The sequence below is a fragment of the Triplophysa rosa genome, linkage group LG3 (assembly GCF_024868665.1).
Source record: "Triplophysa rosa linkage group LG3, Trosa_1v2, whole genome shotgun sequence".
In the NCBI taxonomy this organism is placed as follows: Eukaryota; Metazoa; Chordata; class Actinopteri; order Cypriniformes; family Nemacheilidae; genus Triplophysa; species Triplophysa rosa.
Window position 1 is genome coordinate 9,289,413 of NC_079892.1, and position 22,741 is coordinate 9,312,153.

At 38.1% G+C, this 22,741-nt stretch overlaps 2 protein-coding genes across 2 annotated transcripts; one reads left to right on the forward strand and one right to left on the reverse strand.

Moving 5' to 3' along the window:
- Positions 1 to 364: 364 nt before the first annotated feature.
- On the reverse strand, positions 365 to 9,666 carry pkmb (pyruvate kinase M1/2b). The gene is made up of 11 exons (XM_057330351.1): positions 9,566 to 9,666; positions 8,820 to 9,004; positions 8,514 to 8,605; positions 6,177 to 6,308; positions 5,872 to 6,058; positions 5,517 to 5,787; positions 4,962 to 5,112; positions 4,728 to 4,880; positions 2,294 to 2,460; positions 1,306 to 1,487; positions 365 to 781 (listed from the first exon to the last, which is right to left on the reverse strand). The coding sequence occupies exons 2-11, from the start codon at positions 8,974 to 8,976 to the stop codon at positions 675 to 677; spliced, it is 1,599 nt and encodes a 532-aa protein (XP_057186334.1). The 5' UTR covers positions 8,977 to 9,004; positions 9,566 to 9,666; the 3' UTR covers positions 365 to 674.
- Positions 9,667 to 13,734: 4,068 nt separating this feature from the next.
- parp6b (poly (ADP-ribose) polymerase family, member 6b) lies at positions 13,735 to 22,473 on the forward strand. The gene is made up of 23 exons (XM_057329598.1): positions 13,735 to 14,026; positions 14,491 to 14,655; positions 14,950 to 15,027; positions 15,776 to 15,870; positions 16,656 to 16,716; positions 16,824 to 16,914; positions 17,309 to 17,375; positions 17,474 to 17,623; positions 17,726 to 17,864; positions 18,182 to 18,313; positions 18,482 to 18,577; positions 18,660 to 18,752; positions 18,840 to 18,965; positions 19,072 to 19,137; positions 19,228 to 19,295; positions 19,717 to 19,765; positions 19,847 to 19,959; positions 20,068 to 20,140; positions 20,263 to 20,332; positions 21,170 to 21,249; positions 21,317 to 21,380; positions 21,519 to 21,603; positions 21,740 to 22,473. The coding sequence occupies exons 2-23, from the start codon at positions 14,653 to 14,655 to the stop codon at positions 21,834 to 21,836; spliced, it is 1,896 nt and encodes a 631-aa protein (XP_057185581.1). The 5' UTR covers positions 13,735 to 14,026; positions 14,491 to 14,652; the 3' UTR covers positions 21,837 to 22,473.
- Positions 22,474 to 22,741: the final 268 nt, after the last annotated feature.

The window sequence follows — 22,741 nt, forward strand, 5'->3', positions numbered from 1 at the left end:
TTTTTCCAGGACAAACCCGAAGACATTTCTCGTTGTGTTTGCAGTGTTTCGCTGTGGTATTTAGCATGCACGACTAGGAAAATGAATTAATACATAAAATGGATGAATTATGAATGCTTTTCACTATGCCTTTTGTTTTTTAATAGCGTGCGATGCAGAGGCTTTGACGGCAAATTGCACACTGCCCCCTAGTGTTTGCTGTTTAAAGTAGCAGAAATTAAATGCGTTTTTTACATTTTAGTGATAAAGTTTTAGAACAGGTCAGGTAGGGGTATATGGAGACCCTAATAGCAAATGTCATTATGAAACAACCGAAGGAAACATTTTTGGGTGATTATTTTTATACACATTGTCTGACCCAACAGACCTTTTTAAAACGATCCATTGTTTAATTGTTTTCAAAACAGAAACAAACACAAAAAACGTACAGGGAAAACAACTTAATGTTATAATACTTAAGATTACAAAAATGTGTCTGTAAGACGACTGATTCTCAGGAGGGATGGAAAAGATTAAAGGAGCTTTGATGGGAATTCAAAATGCGACAGCACCACCAAAAACCTTTGGAGATGTTGTCACATGGCTATTTAGTGACTTAAATATCTTTATTCAAGGATGAACATCAGACGTAAAGATACTAGGGGATGGATAGGCTATAGTCCATGAGGTTGAGCTCAAGGCACCAGAACAATACGCATAGTGTTGGTGTAACCAGAGCCCGGACGCCAACCTGTGACCGCGATCAGAACATCACCGGACTTGAAGTAATTCCGGGCTTTGCCTGAAAAACAAAATGTCATCGTTTTTATCCCTCATTTCAGAAAGTCAAACAGCAGCAGATGTTAATGTCTGACACAGAAAAAAAACCATTTTTGACCAATGCACTAATTCCCACAATGACTTCCAAAGGACTAGCATTTAACATCTACTATGCAAAAATGGTTCAAAGCTATGGCAGTTTAAAAAATAGGTACAGTATGAGCCCTTTAATACGTCCTGCCCCAACTTCCTGTTTTAGCAGGAAGTACTTAAATGCAAAAAAAATGAGTTAATCAAGCCATTTTCTAAAGTCCAAACTGTTTAATCTCTGGATGGAAATAGACACACGATTTTCCTTAAAACCTCACAGTCACCATATGACACGATCAATAAATGCAAAGTAATTTTCCATTGCTGCAGCCAGAATCGGTTCATTTTAGCTTTAACCTATTAACTGGCCCAGTAAATGACTAATAGCTAAAATCACTTTTATCTGTTAGTGTCGCGCAAGGTAAAAGTACTAGATTTCACTAGACGTCTCCTTACCCAACTCTAGAGTGAAGCAAACACGTTGATCCACATCCTCAGCCCAGACATCATGGGCGGGCTTGTTGTAGAGGATGGGGATGATGCCCCGATACAGGTGCAGCTGTCGGGCTGTCTGTCCCTCACGGGTCACGGCCATGATGGGTGCACGTGGCCTGTACTTGGACAGCAGTTGGGCAGACCTGTGAAGACAGAGGACAGTCGACAATTCATACAGATTCTTTAAAATATTACGAAAGGAGTTGTGGACTCCACTTTAAAATGCCACACATATTGCTAATAAACATGTTTGATTGTGTTTGTTTCAATAAGTTTTAAGATTATGAATTATATTTATTCTGTGTTTACTCATTAAAATATTTAAAGTATATAACTAAAATATTATAATATTATATATTAAAATACATGATTATATGATTTAAATAGCTTTAATTTTTAAAATACGAAACAATATTATAAAGAATGTGTATTTTGATGGTTCCTGATGTCATTTTTATGTCAAAATATACAGTATTAATGGACTGCACACTGTATGTCGGCTAGAAATCGTATCTCCTTTGGTACGTGTAAGCCTGACCTACAAACGTACATTAGCTCCTGTGGTCATGCACTTGTGCCTTTCTGCAACCTACCCTGGAACAACTGAATGAGTAGTTTAAATTAAGCCTACAAAATGTCAGGGTTCAGGCCTGCAAAGGTCAAGAGCGTCTCTGTCGCACAACCACATGCATTGCGATCAGCCACAGGGCAGAAAGGATAATGTGAGCATGTTAGAAAGACATGCCAGCTAACTAACTCCATTTAAGTACTGTTAAAATAAAGCAAAATGGCATACAAAGTATTACATAGTAGCTTTTACAATCTATTGTAGTTCACGTGAGTGAGACTGAGTTCAGGTCACTGAATCTAATATTAGAGCCGAGTGTGGGGTTTGTGTCCTCTGTAAACCTCTCGGGTGATTATGGGTAGATGTGTGAACACACATGACCTGCCAGTCTTGGTGAGCACAAGGATGGCGCTGGCGCAGCACTTGAAAGAGGCCTCCACAGCGCCAATGGCCACGGATTCGGTCGGGTCACGGGTCAGGTGGGTGGCGCGGCGGAGTTCCTCAAACATTTGTCTGTGGAACATTGCGGCTTCGGCTTCACGGGCGATCTGACCGGCCACAACACCGAAGAAACAACACAAGTGAGAAAATAAATTCCTATATCTACAAAATCAAACACATGACAACTGTAATAAAAATGAAGGTTATCGCATAAAAACATATTTTTTACTTTTCCTAAATACATGTACAAATATTACTGCTGTATTGCTTAAAAGTGAATATGAACTTGTTTTCTTTGCAGTATTTGAGGTCTGAAAAAAAAGAGCATCTTTTCTGTTATTTTGACCTGTTTCTCCAGTTTTCATTTTCTCCAATGCACATAGAAATGATTTTTTATTTGAAATTTGGGAGAAATATTGTTAGCATTTCACAGAATGATACACAAATGACCATTTTACCTAAACACATACCTATAAATAGTATTTTGAAATGGTGTCTTATTTTTCTTCCACAGCTGTAGATACCTTTTGGTAGACACCAAAAGCATGGTAATACTTTGGGATATCAAAACATCTGATATATACACTCACCTAAAGGATTATTAGGAACACCTGTTCAATTTCTCATTAATGCAATTATCTAATCAACCAATCACATGGCAGTTGCTTCAATGCATTTAGGGGTGTGGTCCTGGTCAAGACAATCTCCTGAACTCCAAACTGAATGTCAGAATGGGAAAGAAAGGTGATTTAAGCAATTTTGAGCGTGGCATGGTTGTTGGTGCCAGACGGGCCGGTCTGAGTATTTCACAATCTGCTCAGTTACTGGGATTTTCACGCACAACCATTTCTAGGGTTTACAAAGAATGGTGTGAAAAGGGAAAAACATCCAGTATGCGGCAGTCCTGTGGGCGAAAATGCCTTGTTGATGCTAGAGGTCAGAGGAGAATGGGCCGACTGATTCAAGCTGATAGAAGAGCAACTTTGACTGAAATAACCACTCGTTACAACCGAGGTATGCAGCAAAGCATTTGTGAAGCCACAACACGCACAACCTTGAGGCAGATGGGCTACAACAGCAGAAGACCCCACCGGGTACCACTCATCTCCACTACAAATAGGAAAAAGAGGCTACAATTTGCACGAGCTCACCAAAATTGGACAGTTGAAGACTGGAAAAATGTTGCCTGGTCTGATGAGTCTCGATTTCTGTTGAGACATTCAAATGGTAGAGTCAGAATTTGGCGTAAACAGAATGAGAACATGGATCCATCATGCCTTGTTACCACTGTGCAGGCTGGTGGTGGTGGTGTAATGGTGTGGGGGATGTTTTCTTGGCACACTTTAGGCCCCTTAGTGCCAATTGGGCATCGTTTAAATGCCACGGCCTACCTGAGCATTGTTTCTGACCATGTCCATCCCTTTATGACCACCATGTACCCATCCTCTAATGGCTACTTCCAGCAGGATAATGCACCATGTCACAAAGCTCGAATCATTTCAAATTGGTTTCTTGAACATGACAATGAGTTCACTTTACTAGAATGGCCCCCACAGTCACCAGATCTCAACCCGATAGAACATCTTTGGGATGTGGTGGAACGGGAGCTTCGTGCCCTGGATGTGCATCCCACAAATCTCCATCAACTGCAAGATGCTATCCTATCAATATGGGCCAACATTTCTAAAGAATGCTTTCAGCACCTTGTTGAATCAATGCCACGTAGAATTAAGGCAGTTCTGAAGGCGAAAGGGGGTCAAACACCGTATTAGTATGGTGTTCCTAATAATCCTTTAGGTGAGTGTATACGGTCCATATGTGTACACATATATATCAAAGAGTCATCTCATACTGTACGTCATTGTACCACGGTACCACCAGTACTTTTTGTAACTATATTCAATTTGCCAGAAAAAAATCACTTGCTGATAAGATGCTGATAATTTTCATAAGGAACCTTTGATAGCGTGCGAGGTCATGAGTGCAGAAGGTTGAACAGTGTAGCACATTGGACAGCAGGTCCTCAAAAGCATGCTAGAAATCAGAAAGCACACAACAGCCGATGGGCAAAAGAAACAAACATATAAAAAATCAGCAGCATAAAATCTGTGTGAGACCACAAAAACAGGCTAACAGAATGATTAACTGCAGATGCAGTCAATGCATGCAGTGATAAAAGCACAACAACATTATTGCTCAGCTATTATTGTTATAATAGATCTACAAACTGACTGGTCGCTTTAAATGTCAATCAGACATTCAGTGGGTGGTTCTCATCCTACACACAATCCAAGCAAAAGATGCTGAACTTTAATGTTACTGGTCACGTTAGTGTCCGTAAACAGCATAACCAAAAGGGGGCGCTCATTCGTACCAGGTGTTGCGTGTGCACAGCCTCCAGAGGATAGTCTCCCTTGGCCGTCTCTCCACTCAGCATGATGCAGTCTGCACCATCAAGCACAGCATTGGCCACGTCGCTGCTCTCCGCACGGGTTGGACGGGGCTTCTTGGTCATGCTTTCCAGCATCTGTCCGTCAAAATCAACCGTTAAACAGCATTATTGAGCCTATCTGAACTGAGCTGCACACATTCTGGTATCTGCCCTGACCTGTGTGGCGCAGATGACGGGCTTGCCAATTCTGTTGCAACGGCTTATCATCATCTTCTGTGCCAGGAACACCTTCTCAGTAGGGATCTCAATACCAAGATCTCCACGAGCAACCATGATGCCATCGCTAGCCTCCAGGATCTCATCAAATCTAGAAAATACAAAATAAACAGAGCAAGACACTTTCTAAAATCTAAAAAACATTGTGTAACATAATTTGTCTCACAATCTTGGTAAGATCAATTAAATGAAAACACAATTTTATTCAAATATGTAACCAAAGACGTAGTATTCATGTTGCATACTTGAAGTCTAAAATGAAGCTCAGCTCAAGGACAAATTTAAGGAGGCTTGGTAAAAAATGACTTTCTTTTACTGGTTTAATTTCGTCCAATAAAATTTTACCTAGTTATTTTGAAAAATAACCAAAAGGGGCATTTCAAAGCAAATATTGTACAGATATGCCTCCCAGACATCTCTTTTGGCCACTACTGTAGCTAATAACTATAAAGTTGACTATAGTGAAAACAAACTTGTTCTGCTACATTTACTCACTTTTGCACACCCTCGTGGTTCTCCAGTTTGCTGATGATGAGAATGCTCTTGCCTTTTTCCCCGAGCACCTGCCTGACAGCCTGCACGTCAGCAGCCTTGCGGATGAAGGATGCAAACACCATGTCTACGCCCTGCTCCACGCCAAACTGAAGGTCCTTAATGTCCTTCTCAGACACAGCGGGCAGGTCCACTTTAGCGCCGGGCAGGTTCACTCCCTTCTTGCTGCCCAACATGCCTCCGTTTTCGATCTCGCAGTTCAAGAAATCAGAACCTGGAAGATCATGGTGTTGATTGAATGAAGTTCACAAACCGACTCCTGGACGTATCACTTCAATTAGGTTTGAAAAGATCTCACCAATTTCTTTAACTTTAAGTGATATAAGACCATCGTCTACGTAAATATGGAAGCCCTCCTGCACCACATTGGTGATATTTTTGTAGTCCAGCCACAGCGTCTTCTCATCGCAGTTGTCCATGAACTTGTCATCAAGAGTGAGCTTGATCATCTCACCTTTGACAAGCTTTACCTCCTCAGTGCCGCTCTGCAGGTTCGAGAAATCATTTCATGGTAAACCGAGATATTTTAATATATATAAAGTCAGTAAAGTGTAGGAGAAACTTTTAAGCATAAGATACTGAGAACGGATAAATAACACTCACGCCCTTAATAAGTCCCGTTCTGATCTCTGGTCCTTTGGTATCAAGGGCAATGGCCACAGGTCGGTACTCAATGGTACCAGGTCCAAAACTCTCTGTAGCTTCACGTACGTTCTTGATGGTTTCGGCGTGGTACTGTATAAGAAAGTTACATACAGTATAATGTCAGCAACAACTGTCAAATTACAGTTAAGACATACTTATTTTAAATATTAAATGATAATTCAGAATTCTTTCATAATTTATTCACCCTCATGTCATGTAAATCTGACTTTTTTTTGCAGAACACAAAAGAAGGTATTTTGAAAAATGTCGGTAACCAAACAACATTGGACCCCATTGACTTCCCTTGTATGGACACAAAACCACCGAGACATTTCTCAAAATAATTTATTTTACAGAAGAAAGAGTCATATACATGTGAACGACATGAGAGTGAATAAATGATGACAGAACTTTTATTTTTGGCTAAAATATCCCTAATGGGGGGTTCACCAAACGCAAATTAAGCGATTTGCGCGAATAAATTACATACAAAGTCAATGCAAAGATGCAAATAGACGCGAACTCGCGGCGAGCGACGCAAATGGCACAGATCGAGCGGCACGATTTCCGCGAACGCGTCTTCCGCGCAAGTTGAAAAACTCAAGCGAGAAATTCGCACGAAGAGCTCATTGACACCTACTGTTTCACGGGTCCGGACGCATGAAGACACTCCTCATTGTGTGATGTTAAAAAATAACGGAGTAATAAAGAGCGAGGAACACGATTGTTCACGTTGGGTGTGAACACAGCATAAGACAAATATGCCTTACATAAAACAAACCGATTTCTTCAGGAATTCAAATCTTTTTTTTGTCCAGCCTTTTTGTCCAAATCTTTTTTGTTACAGGCTGTGTAATGTTGTGGCATTCATTAATTTTTACTTCTCTGTTTCTCAGCAACTAAAATGACTGTTTCAAAGTAGAGGATGATTTAACGTGTTTGGAGCAGTCGAATGTGGCATACATATTTATGACTAACACCGTGTCTACACCAGTCGCGGCACCACACCATACACGGCTTGTTTTAATGGGATTGTTGCTTCGCACCGCATCCAGTGTGGACAAAATTAAAAATTATAAATGGGTTCTGATGCGTTCTATTGACTTTTGTCCGGTGTAGACACGGTGTAACAATTTTTTTTTTTTGGTAAATACTTCCTTTGTAGACAAAATAAAACTCATGCAAAGTGTGAAACAGTGACACTGTAATACTGTAACTAAAAAGTGATGCATTTCATAAATAAAAGAAATCTATTTATGTCAACTTCATCAGGCCAGACAAATACAAACAGTCTGCTCTATAAATATAACAAACACATCTTTCTGTTCTTTGTTTTGCTTGTACACTAATGTAAAATGTATACGTGCACTCAGATGTACAACTCTAAATGTCATCGCTTTGCTGTATAACACCACTAAACACTTTGTAGCAAAACAACGAGATAAACTCAGTCACACTTTTGTGTCGAAGTCTACAGTTCAACCTCTAATATACTGTAGTGTTGTCTGTCCAATCACAGACAGAGAGATATTTATAGAAACATGGAGAGACAGGTTATGTTTCCAATGACCCACAAAAACACGGCATGTCAAACTCCACTTCATTCAGAAATCTTTACTGAAGAAATACCTAAAAAAATAGTCTGACTTAACGTAATGCATTATATTGTAATTTACTGTACTGTATATTTTTACTTCAGTCCTTTATTATACAATTTAAAAGTTTTAAGAAATGTTTACCTAACTTGTGAGGATTTAAAAACACATTGTGAAGCGGTTATGATTCTTGCTTTAATAATAAGAGCACAGCTGGAAGACAAGCTCACTTGCAAGGAGGAGTGGGATATATGTATCACTTTGTGTTATTTAGCTAAAATGAACCGGGAGGAACTTTGTTACAAGCTAACATTTGATTTTGACCTTCTGAAGTCTACATTCTGAAATATACTCTATCACTTGATGATGGCAAGTAATGGGGCCTTGCTAAAAAGGTAAAAAGCCATGACTTTTAAAGAGGAAAGGTCAGCTAATGCTTTGGCCTGAGCTGGAAATGACTACCGTAGAGCAAAGCCAACGTATCGAGCAAACAGAACCGTGTGGATAACAAGATCAGCTTACAACTTCTGACATTTCGAGAGGCACAAGGCAAATGCCACAATAATGGATGATCTGCCACTGTGACCGAGGAGCTTTCCAATGAAATCTTCTGTTTCAACATGTGCTAGTTTATAACTAAAACTAGTGATGTTCTTGAAAAAAATAATGTGCTAGCAAAACCCTATATAAGATAGCTCACCTCGTGAGATCCATGGGAGAAGTTCATACGTGCAATGTTCATGCCCGTCTTGATCATCTTCTTCGATGTCTCCACAGATCGAGAGGCAGGTCCTGCATTAGGGTTGAACAAAATATTGAATAAAATAAACAACAATAAAGAAAATGTGTAAAAAAAAGGAATTTTAAGAAACATTCAATAGAAATATTATGCAGAACATTGCTATCATGAATATTATAAAAATATATAAATGAATGATTAAAGAAATTTCATGACCAAATATATATGGCCACTACAGGCATAAGGTTATCGAGGTGATCTACTGACCGATTGTGCAGACGATGCCCGTGTTGCGGGTCACTGAAGGCACAGAGTCGATGTCCAGCAGGCACAAGTGCTCCAAGAGGGTCTCTGCCATAGCAGCAGGCATCTGCTGTGTCTGGAAGAAGGCAGTGCCCGCATCCGCAACCTTCGTCTGAGACATGGCTGGACCTGTGTCTGCTAGAGATGTCCTGGAAGAAGGAAAAATAGAACAACTCTTAGGTAAGATAAAGTAAAAAGATGGCTTTTAAATGCAAGACACCAAACACAACAGACAAACAAGTACATGACATAATGTCCAAGAACTATAACAATAAAGATAAACAGATAAACTTGTTTTTATTACAATCACAAATATTTTTATTTAGTTCAATAATATATATTAAGTATATATCATATACATCAAAACATGCAATTAATTCTAAAAAAAATATGTAACAGTATTTTATTAGTTTTGAACTTGAACTTGAACTTGAAGTACATTGTGCTACTGACATTTAACAGGTGTTATCCATACCACATCACAGAAACATGTTTCTTTTCCTTCATCACTTATTGTAAAAATATGGAAAAGAAGAAGTTATGGAAAAGAACCGTATTTCTGCATTAAGAGTATTAGAATCAATTATTAGGGAAAAATATATACCAAAAAGTATCCTCAATTTTTGGTATATATTACACTTCTATACAATATATGTATCTACTGAAACTGAGATTGTTGTTTAAATAAAAAGTTGTCGTGTTTAACTCACCTTAACGCGATGAACGCTTGCAAGAACTTCTGACTCGTTCACCGCCACTGTCTGAACTAAACCAGTCTAAACTAACCGGTACTACTTCCCACGTCGTCTCCATCCGCCAGTAAAATAGACCCACTCCAATCAATTGACTGCATTTCATAACAAAGACAGCTTAAAAGTCTTGTTAATAATAATATTAGGAACCATTATATAAGTCATTTTGTTTTAAGGTTTTTATTTCAACCAATCAGAAACGGCCTTGTAAATTGATTTCAAGTGTTCTAATAAAGCTAGTGTGGGGTAAAGAGTGATTATATAAAAAGTGATTACTGGCCTTCTCACTTACAAACTAAAAACATGTTATAGCCATTAACCAGCATGTATTCACTGCATCGCTTCCATGTTCTTAACATTGTAGATTTTAAACTGTTTATGTGATCCTGGTGTACTCTGCACTACCTAAAATGAAAAGAGTACAGTAACCCCTCCCCCCCCAACACATACACAGCCCAATGTCATTTTAAAAATACCAGCCATAACTGGGATCTTAACTTCTAATAATAGCTCAAGGCCTACAGCTAAAACTTTGATGGCCATGAAAGAATCTCTCGCTTGTTTGATTTGCTGCCCATGTTGATTGCATTCTGCACACAGATACGGATGAGGAAAGATGAGGATGAGGAATCTAAAACGTTTTATTTTCATAATTCATCTATCATTAGTTTTCTACAGCTACTGGGCTCACTCTTCTTCCAAATTCAGCTCTTCAATTTAAGCTGAAACTATAAGCACAGGAAGATGCAAGACAGTACAGTGAAATGTTACTTTAACTATGTTTCTGTGTATTAAGGCTGTATGCATTTTGCATGCAAGTTCTTTATATGCCTGAACAATTACAGGAAATAATTACAACAGATAAGAGGAATACAGGAAATCTATCTTCACAAAAATGAATATATTTGGAAAATAAAATGGCTGCTATCATCTTACATTTAGAAATAGATGAATTTACTACTGTCCAGTGGGACAGCACGTTACTATGTGTTACAGGACATGCCACAAGGCAACACCTAATACAAATAAGGTATAATGAGTCAGTAGAAATGCACTAAGAACAAAAATTTTGTAAATGTATTTATTTATTTCAAATGTTAAAATATGTTCTAACTCTAACTCCACAACATGTATTGGATAATATTTGCTTTATTTGAATGCAATCTGTAATAAAAAATATAATAATAATGTGTAATATTAAAGTGTGTGGTAAAATATCTGATTTCCAGCTGTTTTTTTCTCACAGAGACTCAAAATGAAAATAAAATTGATCAACAAATATTTTCCCCACTTTTTAAATATATTTTTTCATGTTTCTTGGAGTCTGACAACCACTTACTCCCTCTAGAGGGCAGTATATAAAACAGGCTAACTCCATTGGAACTTATTTTTGAAAGTATCCTGTCTCTGTACACAGAGGCGTATTAAGACCTCATGGTGCCCCTGGGCAACAGCCCCAGAGGTTCCCCCCCATCAACCCACACGCAAGAATCCACTCATTAAAAGATTTATATATTAAAAGATTTTATAAGAATGAAACTCAGCAATTTACAATATACTATTTTACAAGAATTATACATTAACATGACACTTTTGTAGAATAGAACACAAAAACAACTCTTTTCCATTAAGTATTTTTAACAATTAGGCCTACTGTAGTTAAGGGGCACCTGCTTTCTGTTGTAATGTTACATTTCAGGTTTTGATGTAGTTTAAAAAAAATCACTAACATTTTTTTAACAGGTGTAAATGTTGTGCGTGCCACAAAATGGGGGTACAGGGACACACACACGCACGCACGCACGCACGCACAGAAAATTTGGTTGACTATCCCCGTGGGGACAGTCCATAGGCGTAATGTTTTTATACTGTACAAACTGTATATTCTATCCCCTATCCCTAACCCTATCCCTAAACCTAAAGATCATAGAACACTTTTTGCATTTTTAGATTTGTACAAAATATTGTTCTGTACAATTTATTAGCTTTTTTGCCCCTGGGGACCTCAATTTTGGTCCCCACGGTGACACGAGTCCCCATGTGTTGGTGTGTATTCAGGTTTAGGTCCCCACCGGGATATACAAACATGAACACACACACACAGCTTTGGTTGACTATCCCCGTGGGGACAGTCCATAGGCGTAATGTTTTTATACTGTACAAACTGTATATTCTATCCCCTATCCCTAACCCTGTCCCTAAACCTAAAGATCATAGAACACTTTTTGCATTTTTAGATTTGTAAAAAATATTGTTCTGTACAATTTATTAGCTTTTTTGCCCATGAGGACCTCAATTTTGGTCCCCACAGTGACACGAGTCCCCATGTGTTGGTGTGTATTCAGGTTTAGGTCCCCACCGGGATATACAAACATGAACACACACACACACTATAGTTTGCATGTATGTATTCACATTAGGGGGACAATGGAACAATGTACAGATTTTCAGGACATTGGGACTTTAATTCACCAAAGTGGCATTCACCAGATTACAATGTATAGCAAGGTTATTCATAAAAATAACATGAAACGTTATTGTTACTATTTTAACTGCTATACAGCTATTCAAACGCTCTATTTAAGCACAGTATGTGTATATTCTTCTTACTAAACGATCACATAAGTACTAAGATAAAAGTGTACTCCACTAAAAAGGACACATATGAATTGATTGCTATAGTGATGACACCGACCGTTCTTCACTTTCACTTTAAAACCCAGGTTTGGATCTTCAATAGTGGCCTTACCTCCACGTACTATTATTAGCATACATTATCGGCACTATAACATCTTATTTCTGACGCATGCCATGTATGGCATGCACCTTTATTAATCAGTGCTAATCCCCGCATTTTTAGTCTCCGCTACAACAATGCGCTCTGCATCGTTCCCGCTTCCATCTGTTTGAAGATTAAAGTGTAGGCTACACGAAAGACGACTCGCCTAATAGCAGTCACTTGTGATTGGCTGAATGTTAATTCACTCAAATCTATGTAACTAACCAGATAACATGGGCGGGAATTTTGGCGGAGGTGTGTCGAAAAAGTGCGGAGGACAGAACCATTTTTATCTGAAAGTGGGGGTATTCCCGCACATGGTGCCACGCCTATTTAGCGCAGATGCGTGACTTAAGTCTTAAAAAACAAGTGCTTATGTACATTTATAGAAAATATATATTTTGTATTGCGGGTTTATTTGGTGCCCCTAAAGTCTTGGTGCCCCTGGGCACTTGCCCAATTGCCCATATGGTTAATCCGCCTCTGTCTGTACACACAGGTTATATTACATTCTGGACACAAAGCACATCCTTCTATTTTCAGTTTCATCTGCAGCAATTGTGGAACTTTTTTTTTTGGTTATATTTTCCATTAACTGATGTATTTTTACTGATTAAAATAATTTAGAAAGATCATGCAATATGAGACACGTAAAAACCATATAAGCAAATACACAGTTACATCAATCACCAGCAGTCTGTACTGTATACAGTTTCGACCTGTGCCTACATAGTCAACTGAATAGAATAGAATAAAAATTATCACAACATATTACAAAAGAATAGAATAGTTCATGATAGAACAAAATAGTACACAAGCACCACAATATAAGCTCAACACAGAAAAACTGATAATATAAAATTGTAAAAATATAATATAACGAACAGAACAGAACAGAACAGAACAGAACAGAACAGAACAGAACAGAACAGAACAGATCAGATCAGATCAGAACAGAACAGAACAGAACAGAACAGATCAGAACAGAATAAAAAAAGCATAAAATATCACAACATATTACAAAACAATAGAATTGATCATAGTAGAATAAACTTCCCGTAGAAGACAACCACAATATAATAAATGTCACTTCAACACAGGAAAACAGATGAATGTAATGTAATGTGATCATAGAACAGAACAGAACAGAACAGAATAGAGCTCAAAACAATAGACATTTGCTACACCAATGACACACACACACGCACAGCCAGACAGTGATACTACAACACATCACACATTAAATGATGATACTAAGGTCAGAGACAGGCAGGAGGTGGTATTTGATCTTATGTTCCATGATCTACCAGGCATGTCTTTTCTGCTCAACCCCTCCTCCCCTCCAGAACACACTGGCTGTCAGCTGCCGGTCTCATGACCCAGACGATACGCACTGAGCATGCCCAAGCTGTCGTTTGTTGTCTGGGAGAAAGCAGACAAGGTAGAGAAGAATAAAAGCAACCCATCAGAGGCACACTTGAAGCCAGCCGAGAAACAGTGTCGGCTAGACAATTGGGTTTTTTTTGTATGTATTTATGACGTGCTTGATGTGTATGTTTCCTGGTGTGGAGATTTTGTGATGTTTTGTTAAGGTGTTGACACGGAGACGTTGCTCAAAGCGTCAGGCTTGTCTTCAGGAGGTAAGAATGGAATTTTCTTTTAGAGAGCTAAGCTAAGCAGATATAAACATCGTATGGCCATTTAAATAAATGGAATGCATTAATATGGTCATGTGATGTTTCATTCATGTCTTTGTTCTGTTTTTCATGCACAAGAGAATGTGCATCAACAACCAACAGGTGTACGGTATAATTACCATGACAATTATATCTATAAAGAATAAAAATAAATGGACTCATCTACGTAGTTCTCAAATTTAATTTAAAGCATTACATTGTACCTAAATGCATTACTAAATTAAATGCGTTATATTAATCTATTGTTTACTAAATAAAATGCATCCTTTCACACATGATTTGTAAATTGTATGTATTTGTATATGTTTTGTAAGAAATACGTCAACATGTGCCACACATCTACAGAATCATTACACGGCAACACGAACGAATGAATGAAATGCCGCTCTTGCATTGTGTTGTCACAGGTTGCCATGGCGATGACTTTGATGGACCTCGGAAAATGAGTGCTGCCTTTCTATTGGTTATCCTTAACATGTTTTGACTCACAAAAACCAATCCTGCTAGTTTAGCTGGAATGGATGAATGTGGCAAGGGGGACTCACTAAAGCAGTGAATCTATCAACAGCATGGTATATTTTTTCAATATATTTATCAATTCTTAATGTTTCTCTAAGGCTAACATTCGTAAATTACGCCAATAAGATGTCTTGAAGGACAGTATTTTGAGATAAAGCTGAAGATCTCAGACATCGAGGCTGTCCTGCTGACACAATCACCTCACTGCGTAGATTACAGACTGACCGACTGACCGATAAGAACAGCTCAGTGTCTATGAATGGGGGATGGGTGTAATGAACATGCATTTTAGGGGAAATTAGCCGATAGCAGACACCGTGATTGACCCGTGATGACTTGTGTTTCAGAGCATCAGTGAGCAATTCTGGAGCGATGAAGACTCGGATGGGAACAGCGACGGTGAGGACTTCTTCTGCGGAGTGCAGGTTAGCATGACTGGTATGGTGCTAGCAACATCAGGGGCTTGAATGCACTGTGAGTGTAATTGCTTTTTAGAATGGATAGTTATCAAATCTGTGTATTTAAAGGTCCAATGTGTAATTTTTTTTGGAGGATCTATTGACAGAAATGCAATATAATATACAGTACATAGGGCCTAACTATGTCTTCAGAGGTGTATAAAGACCTTACATAATGAAGCGTTATGTTGTTATGACCTTAGAATGAGCTATTTCAATACATACACCGCAGGTCTCCTTACATGGAATTCATCATGTTGTTTTTACAGTAGCCCTAAACGGACAAACTGCTCTACAGCGTGTTTTGTAAATATGTTATCTCATTCGGCAAAGAAGCAAAAACATGATGATATCTTAGTCCTGTGTCCGCCACCGTAGTGCTTCAATAGGGAGGGGTGGAGTGAGCCGTTGGTTGCAATTCGCAACCTCACCGCTAGGTGCCGCAAAATTTCATACACTGGACCTTTAAGATTTGTGTAATTCAAGAACAACATATGGCAATGTCTGTAATAGGATAATAGTTAATGAATGTAGTTAAGAACCGAGGTGTTATTGAAGTGCATTGTGGGGGTTTTAATAGGATTAGTATAGGACTCCTATATTAGGAGAGACAGATGGCTTTAGTTTTTCAGATTGCCATAACCCCACTTCAGATCTCAGGTCCAGGGGTGTTTAGTGCTCTTTTAATATGAACAAACACATCTTTTTTTTGCAGGGTCATTATGCCACTGATCTGACTCGACACCCTCAGCTTGATATAGATGTTGGTGCGGTGAAAGACATCTATTCTGAAAGTGCCGTTTCTGTAAGGTACCTCATTACCCCAAGTTCATTTGTGACACAATGAAATGCTATAGCAGGAATAAAATGAAATATTTTGAGCTTGTGTTTGAGGTCAGTGTTCATGTAATTATTGTTTATTATGAAACAGATAGTCCTTGATGATGACTGGTCAATAGCCCTCATTTAAAGCACAGCTATTACCTCTTTACCACCATTATTTGTATCACGGTGCGTTATGTTACTGTCTATATCTGATGATACATATATTTAGAACAATGCTATTTAATGATTTTACTTTAAAAAATAACTAGCGATGCACCAATATATTGGCCAATAATCGGTATTGGTCGATAAAAGCATTTTTCACACTATCAGCCATTAGTTTTGAAACAGCCAATGATCAGGTCTGGTATGTCAATCAAAAGAGGACAGGAAAATGCTAGGAATTTGTGCTCTATATATAGAAAATGTTAAGACACATCGCCAGTTTGATGTTCTATAATAATAGTCATTATATGAATTAATAACATTTAAAAAGTAAAGAAATATTACTTCAATCTTCAGGATTGGTTTTGGCAGATATTACTCTGAATAATTGGCTATCGGTGGAGAAATTTAGTATCTGTCCATCTTTAAATATAACACTTTAATGACACTTATGTCTTTAATATTTATTACTTCAATATTGTCTTAAATAATAATGAATATTGTGAATGATAATGGTTTTATGACAGCTATTTGTTATATTTATATTTTGTCATGGCTGAAGGGTATTAGGCACAACTAAGTGACCGACTCTTTACATTTTTTAGGGAGTATGAGACCATTGATGATGTTGATGTCAACCTACACATTAACGTCACCTTCTTGGATGTAAGTTATTAGTGTGGATTGCATTTTTTTCTCTTTCCTTGCAAAAGTACTGTATAAACAAACCAATCAAAATCAATTTTCGAATCCTTTTTGTGTGAATTTTGCAGGAGGAGGTGGCGTCCGCATGGAAGGTCAACAGAACTGAACCGATCATTTTGCGCCTTCGTTTCTCACTGTCTCAGTATTTGGATGGACCGGGTGAGCGATAGATATAAATGGGATAGTTCAGGTGTAGGTTTTTATGCACCCTCATTTCATTCCAAACCTGTATGTGATTATTTCTTATGAGTAACACAAAAAAATATATTTTGAGACATGTCTCAGTGTTTTTGTGTCCATACAATGAAAGTCAGTGGGGGCCAATGTTGTTTCGTTACCAACATTCTTCAAAATATCTTCTTTTGTGTTCTGCAGAAGAAAGAAAGTCATACATGTTTAAAATGATAAAGTGAAGAATTTTTATTTTTTGGCAAACTAGTCCTTTAAGCGAGAGGTGGCTGAGTATGCATAAATCAATATGTTATTGTTAATTAAATGTGACTTTATAGATGTCGATACAACATATAATAAAAAATGAGTCAATCTCTTTCAGAACCTACAGTGGAAGTGTTCCAACCAAGTTGTAAAGATGGCTTCAGTCTTGGGGTTCAGCTTAAAAGGTACAGTATACAGTCTTTCTATCCTATTCTGTTTTATTATATACCTCTACATCTGAATCAAGCAAGAAATGACAACAGCCATTGATGTCTTTTCGCAGAATACTCACCATGTTTATATCCAACCAGTGGAAGCATCTCAGTAATGAGTTCTTGAATATACAACAGAGGAAGAGACACAGCTGGTTCAAAGCCGGAGGAACCATCAAGAAGTTCAGAGCTGGACTCAGCATCTTCTCACCGATAACCAAGTAAGGTTACATCTAGAAACCGTTGTTTACTTTGGTCATGATAAAAATAAAAAATAAAACATTACGCTTGTATATGAATGTGTCTTCACCTCTGTTCTCCAGGTGTTCCAGTGTTCCTCTTATCCATGGCCCTGGGGTGAAGGTGAAGTCAGCAGGCCACGAGTTACGAGTGACCCGTCTGATGAGTCGCTCAATGTCCTGCTCCAAAGGAGACCAGAACACTTCCAGCCCGATTGGGCAGGTGTGTACAAACAAATATATTAGCATAATATGTTATATTTCCAAAATGAGATAACTCTGTTTTTATAAATTTTCAAAAATCATGTTTTTCTATTGTGCATTCCAATGAATATTAATCAAACTGCAGTTGGTTTGTTTTGATTTAAGCCATAATAACTCAAAATATACAGTTAACTAACACAATAAAAACATGATAACATAATAAAAAACAATAATAATTATTTGTATTATTATTTCATTTTGGAAACAAACTCTTCATATGTATACACTGTATATATATACAGCAGCATCTACTAAACACTTTATATATGTGTGCAGAGTGTGGCTGTCCCAGGCTCAAGATCCACAGTGCAGATCACCACCAGACAGCTCATCCAGCTTTTCTTCTCCTCACAAGCTCTGATCCACTGCAAGAGCATCCCAACCCTAGAATACGGCTTCTTAGTCCAGGTAAACCCCACAGTATTTCCTTAAAGGGACAGTTCACCCAAAATAAAAATTCTGTCATCATTTGCATATACTGTATACTTTGTATTTAAGTGTATACTAGAAGTATATAATGTCCCTTTTTCATTCACCCATCTCTCAATTTCTCTCTGGTCATCTTTTGCCCTGTAGGTGATGAAATACTCTGAACAGAGAATCCCCACTCTGAATGATTATTGTGTGGTCTGCGATGAGCAGCACATCTTTCAGAATGGCTCTATGCTAAAGGTAGAACCTTGCAAAGTCCTATAAAACTATACTTGTCACATGGCTATACAGTACAGACAATCTGTTTTCCGCATGTGTTTAGCCTGCTGTTTGCACAAGAGAGCTGTGTGTGTTCTCCTTCAACACGCTGGGTGTGATGTCAGGAGCTGCAGATGATGTTGCAACGGGAGCTGAGGTGACACACACATACACTTGAACAAAAACGTCCTTTGTGTGGCATCTCTCATCCAAAAGTGACTATAAAAGATATTTTTTGGTTCAGGTGGTGGACCTGCTGGTGGCTATGTGTCGAGCTGCCCTGGAATCTGCCCGTAAAAGCATCATCTTTGACCCTTACCCTTCTGTCGTTGACCCTCACGACCCCAAATCTCTGGCCTTCAACCCAAAGGTAGCTTCTTTATCATTTTTTCCTTCTACTTGAGCAGGGTTTCGGGCTGAAAGACCGCGTGAAGTGTCTCCCATTGTCACGTCTTTTCTGTTTCGTTTTCATAAAGAAAAGAAGTTACGAGCGACTACAGAGAGCGCTGGACAGCATCACGTCGATTCGAGAAATAACACAAGTGAGCGACTCAAAAAAGTGCTAATATTATACAGACTGTCCAGAGCTAGTAAAATAAAGGGAATGAGTAACATAACTCACATTTTTACAGGGCCCTTATGTCGAGATAAAGAAGCAGATGGACAAAATGGATCTTCTTGCACATCCTCTGCTAAAGTGGTGAGTGAAATACACCAATTATTATTGCTTTAAAGAAACAACGTGGAGATTTTAGCGGTATCTAGTGGCAAGGTTGCGAATTGCAACCAATGGCTCACTCCACCCCTCCCTTTCGCTTCTTAGCTGCAGGAGATAACTTACAGTATTTTACGAAACGTAGAGCAGTTTGTCCGTTTAGGTCTACTGTAGAAACAACATGGCGAATTCCTCATCGAAATTGAAATAGCTCATTCTAAGGTAGTAAAAACATAACGCTTCATTATGTAAGGTCTTTATACACCTCTGAAGACTTAGTTATATGTATTATCTTAGATTTCAGTCAATAGATCCTCCAAAAATAACACACAGCACCTTTAAAGGATTTTTTTTAACATGGAACAGAAAAAATGTATTCTGTTTATTTCCATCTGTGTCTTTACAGGATTATATCCAGCAACCGGTCTCACATTGTCAAGCTCCCTTCTAGCAGGGTAATTTAATCTCATTATGAAGCACAGCTTAATGTCCTATTTTTTCCTTTTGCTTATTTACGTTTTCCTCCATCCTAACAGCAACTGAAGTTCATGCACACCTCGCATCAGTTCCTGCTCCTCAGCAGTCCTCCGGCCAAGGAGGCCAGATTTCGCACTGCAAGAAAACTTCACGGCAGCACCTTTGCTTTTCAGTGAGTCACCTTCACACCCATTTTAAAATGTCATTGTATTTCTCATACAACTGTAAGGGCTTGTAAGATTTATCTCTTACAGATGTATCATTAATGTTTCTCCTCCAGTGGTTCTCATATTGAAAACTGGCACTCCATTCTACGAAATGGACTTGTAAATGCCTCCTACACAAAACTGCAGGTACTTCTATGTTGTACAATGGCTCCTCATGTACTTAATGAAAACAGCAGTGTGTATCTATACTGTTTACTTGCTTAGCATAGTGTCTTTTAAGTCATTCATCCTGTTTTCTATCACACAAGCTGCATGGGGCAGCCTATGGGAAGGGCATCTACCTCAGCCCCATCTCCAGCATCTCATTTGGATACTCAGGTCAGAGACTCAGGGATCATCTAAAAAGTGCAACAACAAAAAAAAAACATTAACATGGTCCTATACTAAACTAAATATCAAACTATGCACCCACTGTGTTTTTAGAGATGTAGCATGTTAATACTAAGAGTACTTTACTTAATACTAAGAGTCTTTGAAGAAATTATTTATAAATTGACGTTTTGAAATTATTTTTTGTACTGAAATTTAAAGGGATATTTCACTGCCGAATCAAAATTTTCCCATGTTTTACTCACCCTCAACGCATCCTAAACGAATATGATTTTCTTCTGTAAGAACAATGCAGTCGTTGTTATAATCCCAAGTATCATTTTACTTCCAAGCAGTAGAATGGGAGTGAATGGTAGTTGACTTTTCAAAAAATGTACATCCATCGATCAAAGAACAGCTCGACACGGCTCACTGGTCTTAACAAAGGTCTTCTGACACGAATCGATGCGTTTGTTTAAGAGAAATATCCATATTGACAGCGCTATTAACGTTAATGTCTAGCTTCCATTATCCCTCAGGCTGCGCGCGCACTGATGCTTGCTTTCCGGCAAATGATGGTAACAAATGCTTCCGCATATAGGAGCGACATCCTATTGGCTCGAAAAATGACGCATTCGTCACTGGAACTTACGAAAGCAAGCATCAGTGCATGCGTAGCTCGAGCCCATATTTTCAAATTTTGAATGTTGCCTGAAATATCGCTTTAAGTCTTACTGCTCACGATCCATTGTAGCATTAGATGGTCAAGTGGAGTTTAAACTATAGCATTATACTGTATAATATTGTTTACTATGTAGTTGTTAATCGTGCTGTTTTTCTTGACAGGAATGGGAAAGGGACAGTACCACATGCCTACTAAAGAGGAATTAGTACAGCACTACAACCGGGTCAACACTGTTTTACAGGTAAGTTCTGTATAGTTCTCTTATAGTTTTTCTTATACGTGCCTCTATTGAATGTGTATTTTTGCAGTGCCGGCCTGTACAATCAAGATTTCTTCAGAGTCGTAATCTAAACTGTGTCGCTTTGTGTGAAGGTACCGATCAAAAATATACAATTGTACAAATTATACCATGCAAATTAAAATAGTTTAAATAGTTATATTCGCTTTTACTTTGATTTGCGCCTAGATTCTAGTTCAGTACTAAACTTCTTTATGCATTATTTTCATCAGTTATAACATCCAAAGATCTCCAGAAACATGGAAATATTTGGGTTTGCCCAATTTCTGATCACGTCTGTACGCGGTTCTTTTTCGTGTAAGTGTCTTATCGCCAAAGCTTTAACATACATACATCCCATATTAAAAAGATATCATTTTACTCATTTTATATCACAATTTATGTTTTACAATGTGCAATTTTTTCTTATTATCTGTTTGTCTTTCTTCTGAAGGTATGAGGATGGTCAGGTGGGAGATGCTAATATCAACACACAGGACGTTCGGATACAGAAGGAGTTATTGCGTGTGATTGGGGGACAATCGACTTGACTGATTCACCACTGTGATGCTCTGAAACACTTGAGGACCATAGAACTGAACATGCGATGGAATTATCTCAAACTAGATGTTTGTCTTTACAAGAAAAGAACCGTTTTGTAACATTTTGATAAGCACATTAAGTTATTTCTAATTTAGTATCTATTTATGTCATGTTTGCTGCTTTACTTTTGCTGTGTCATGAAAAGTCCTTACTTAGCCTTGATTTATGAAGGTAGAAAGTTTAAAAGTATAATTCTTACAATGCCCACCTGGGGGCTCTATTCCCAAACAAAACATTGAAACTAATTAGGAATGAAAATGGATGGCTATCCATATACAAAAATTATGAGACTTGATAGCAGTTATCTGCTGTGGATCGGACCCTTGTAACATGAAATAAATAGAGGGCATAGTGCTCCCTTGCACTCTAAGAGCATTTACAGCTGTGAGGATTGTGAAAAAAATGACAAAAATGATGAAGACAATACAGACATAGAAAGGTGTATATTTGTTATTCTGTCTTTAAATATGTGTGCTGTAAATCTAAAGATGATGTTTAACGAACATATGTTGTCTTTTGAAGGGGGCTTGCCATTTTTATAAAGCTCACATTTCTACGTTAGCACATTTTCCAATAAATTTACAGCATGTGACTTATGTCTTTCTATTAATATGGGGAATGACTGTGTGTGTGTGTGTGTGTGTGTGTGTGTGTGTGTGTGTGTGTGCGTGCGTGCGTGCGTGCGTGCGTGCGTGTGTGTGTTTTGGTATCAGGTGTGCCCACAAAAACAATAATAATAATAATAGGGTTAGCTTTTTATTTTTTTATATACATAAGCATTTTTGTGTTTATGGTAGAGGTACATTTAGGGGTAAAGGTAAGGCTTCTATAAAATATAAATATCTCAGAATAA

Coding starts and splice junctions, on each gene's coding strand:
- pkmb (XM_057330351.1), bottom strand. CDS start 8,976: ATGTCTCAGACGAAGGTTGCGGATGCGGGCACTGCCTTCTTCCAGACA. Junction 8,606..8,819: donor GGGCATCGTCTGCACAATCG/GTCAGTAGATCA, acceptor ACCCTAATGCAG/GACCTGCCTCTCGATCTGTG. Junction 1,488..2,293: donor GTGCTCACCAAGACTGGCAG/GTCATGTGTGTT, acceptor CTGTCTTCACAG/GTCTGCCCAACTGCTGTCCA.
- parp6b (XM_057329598.1), top strand. Junction 19,138..19,227: donor CGATTCGAGAAATAACACAA/GTGAGCGACTCA, acceptor ACATTTTTACAG/GGCCCTTATGTCGAGATAAA. Junction 19,766..19,846: donor TCAAGCTCCCTTCTAGCAGG/GTAATTTAATCT, acceptor CCATCCTAACAG/CAACTGAAGTTCATGCACAC.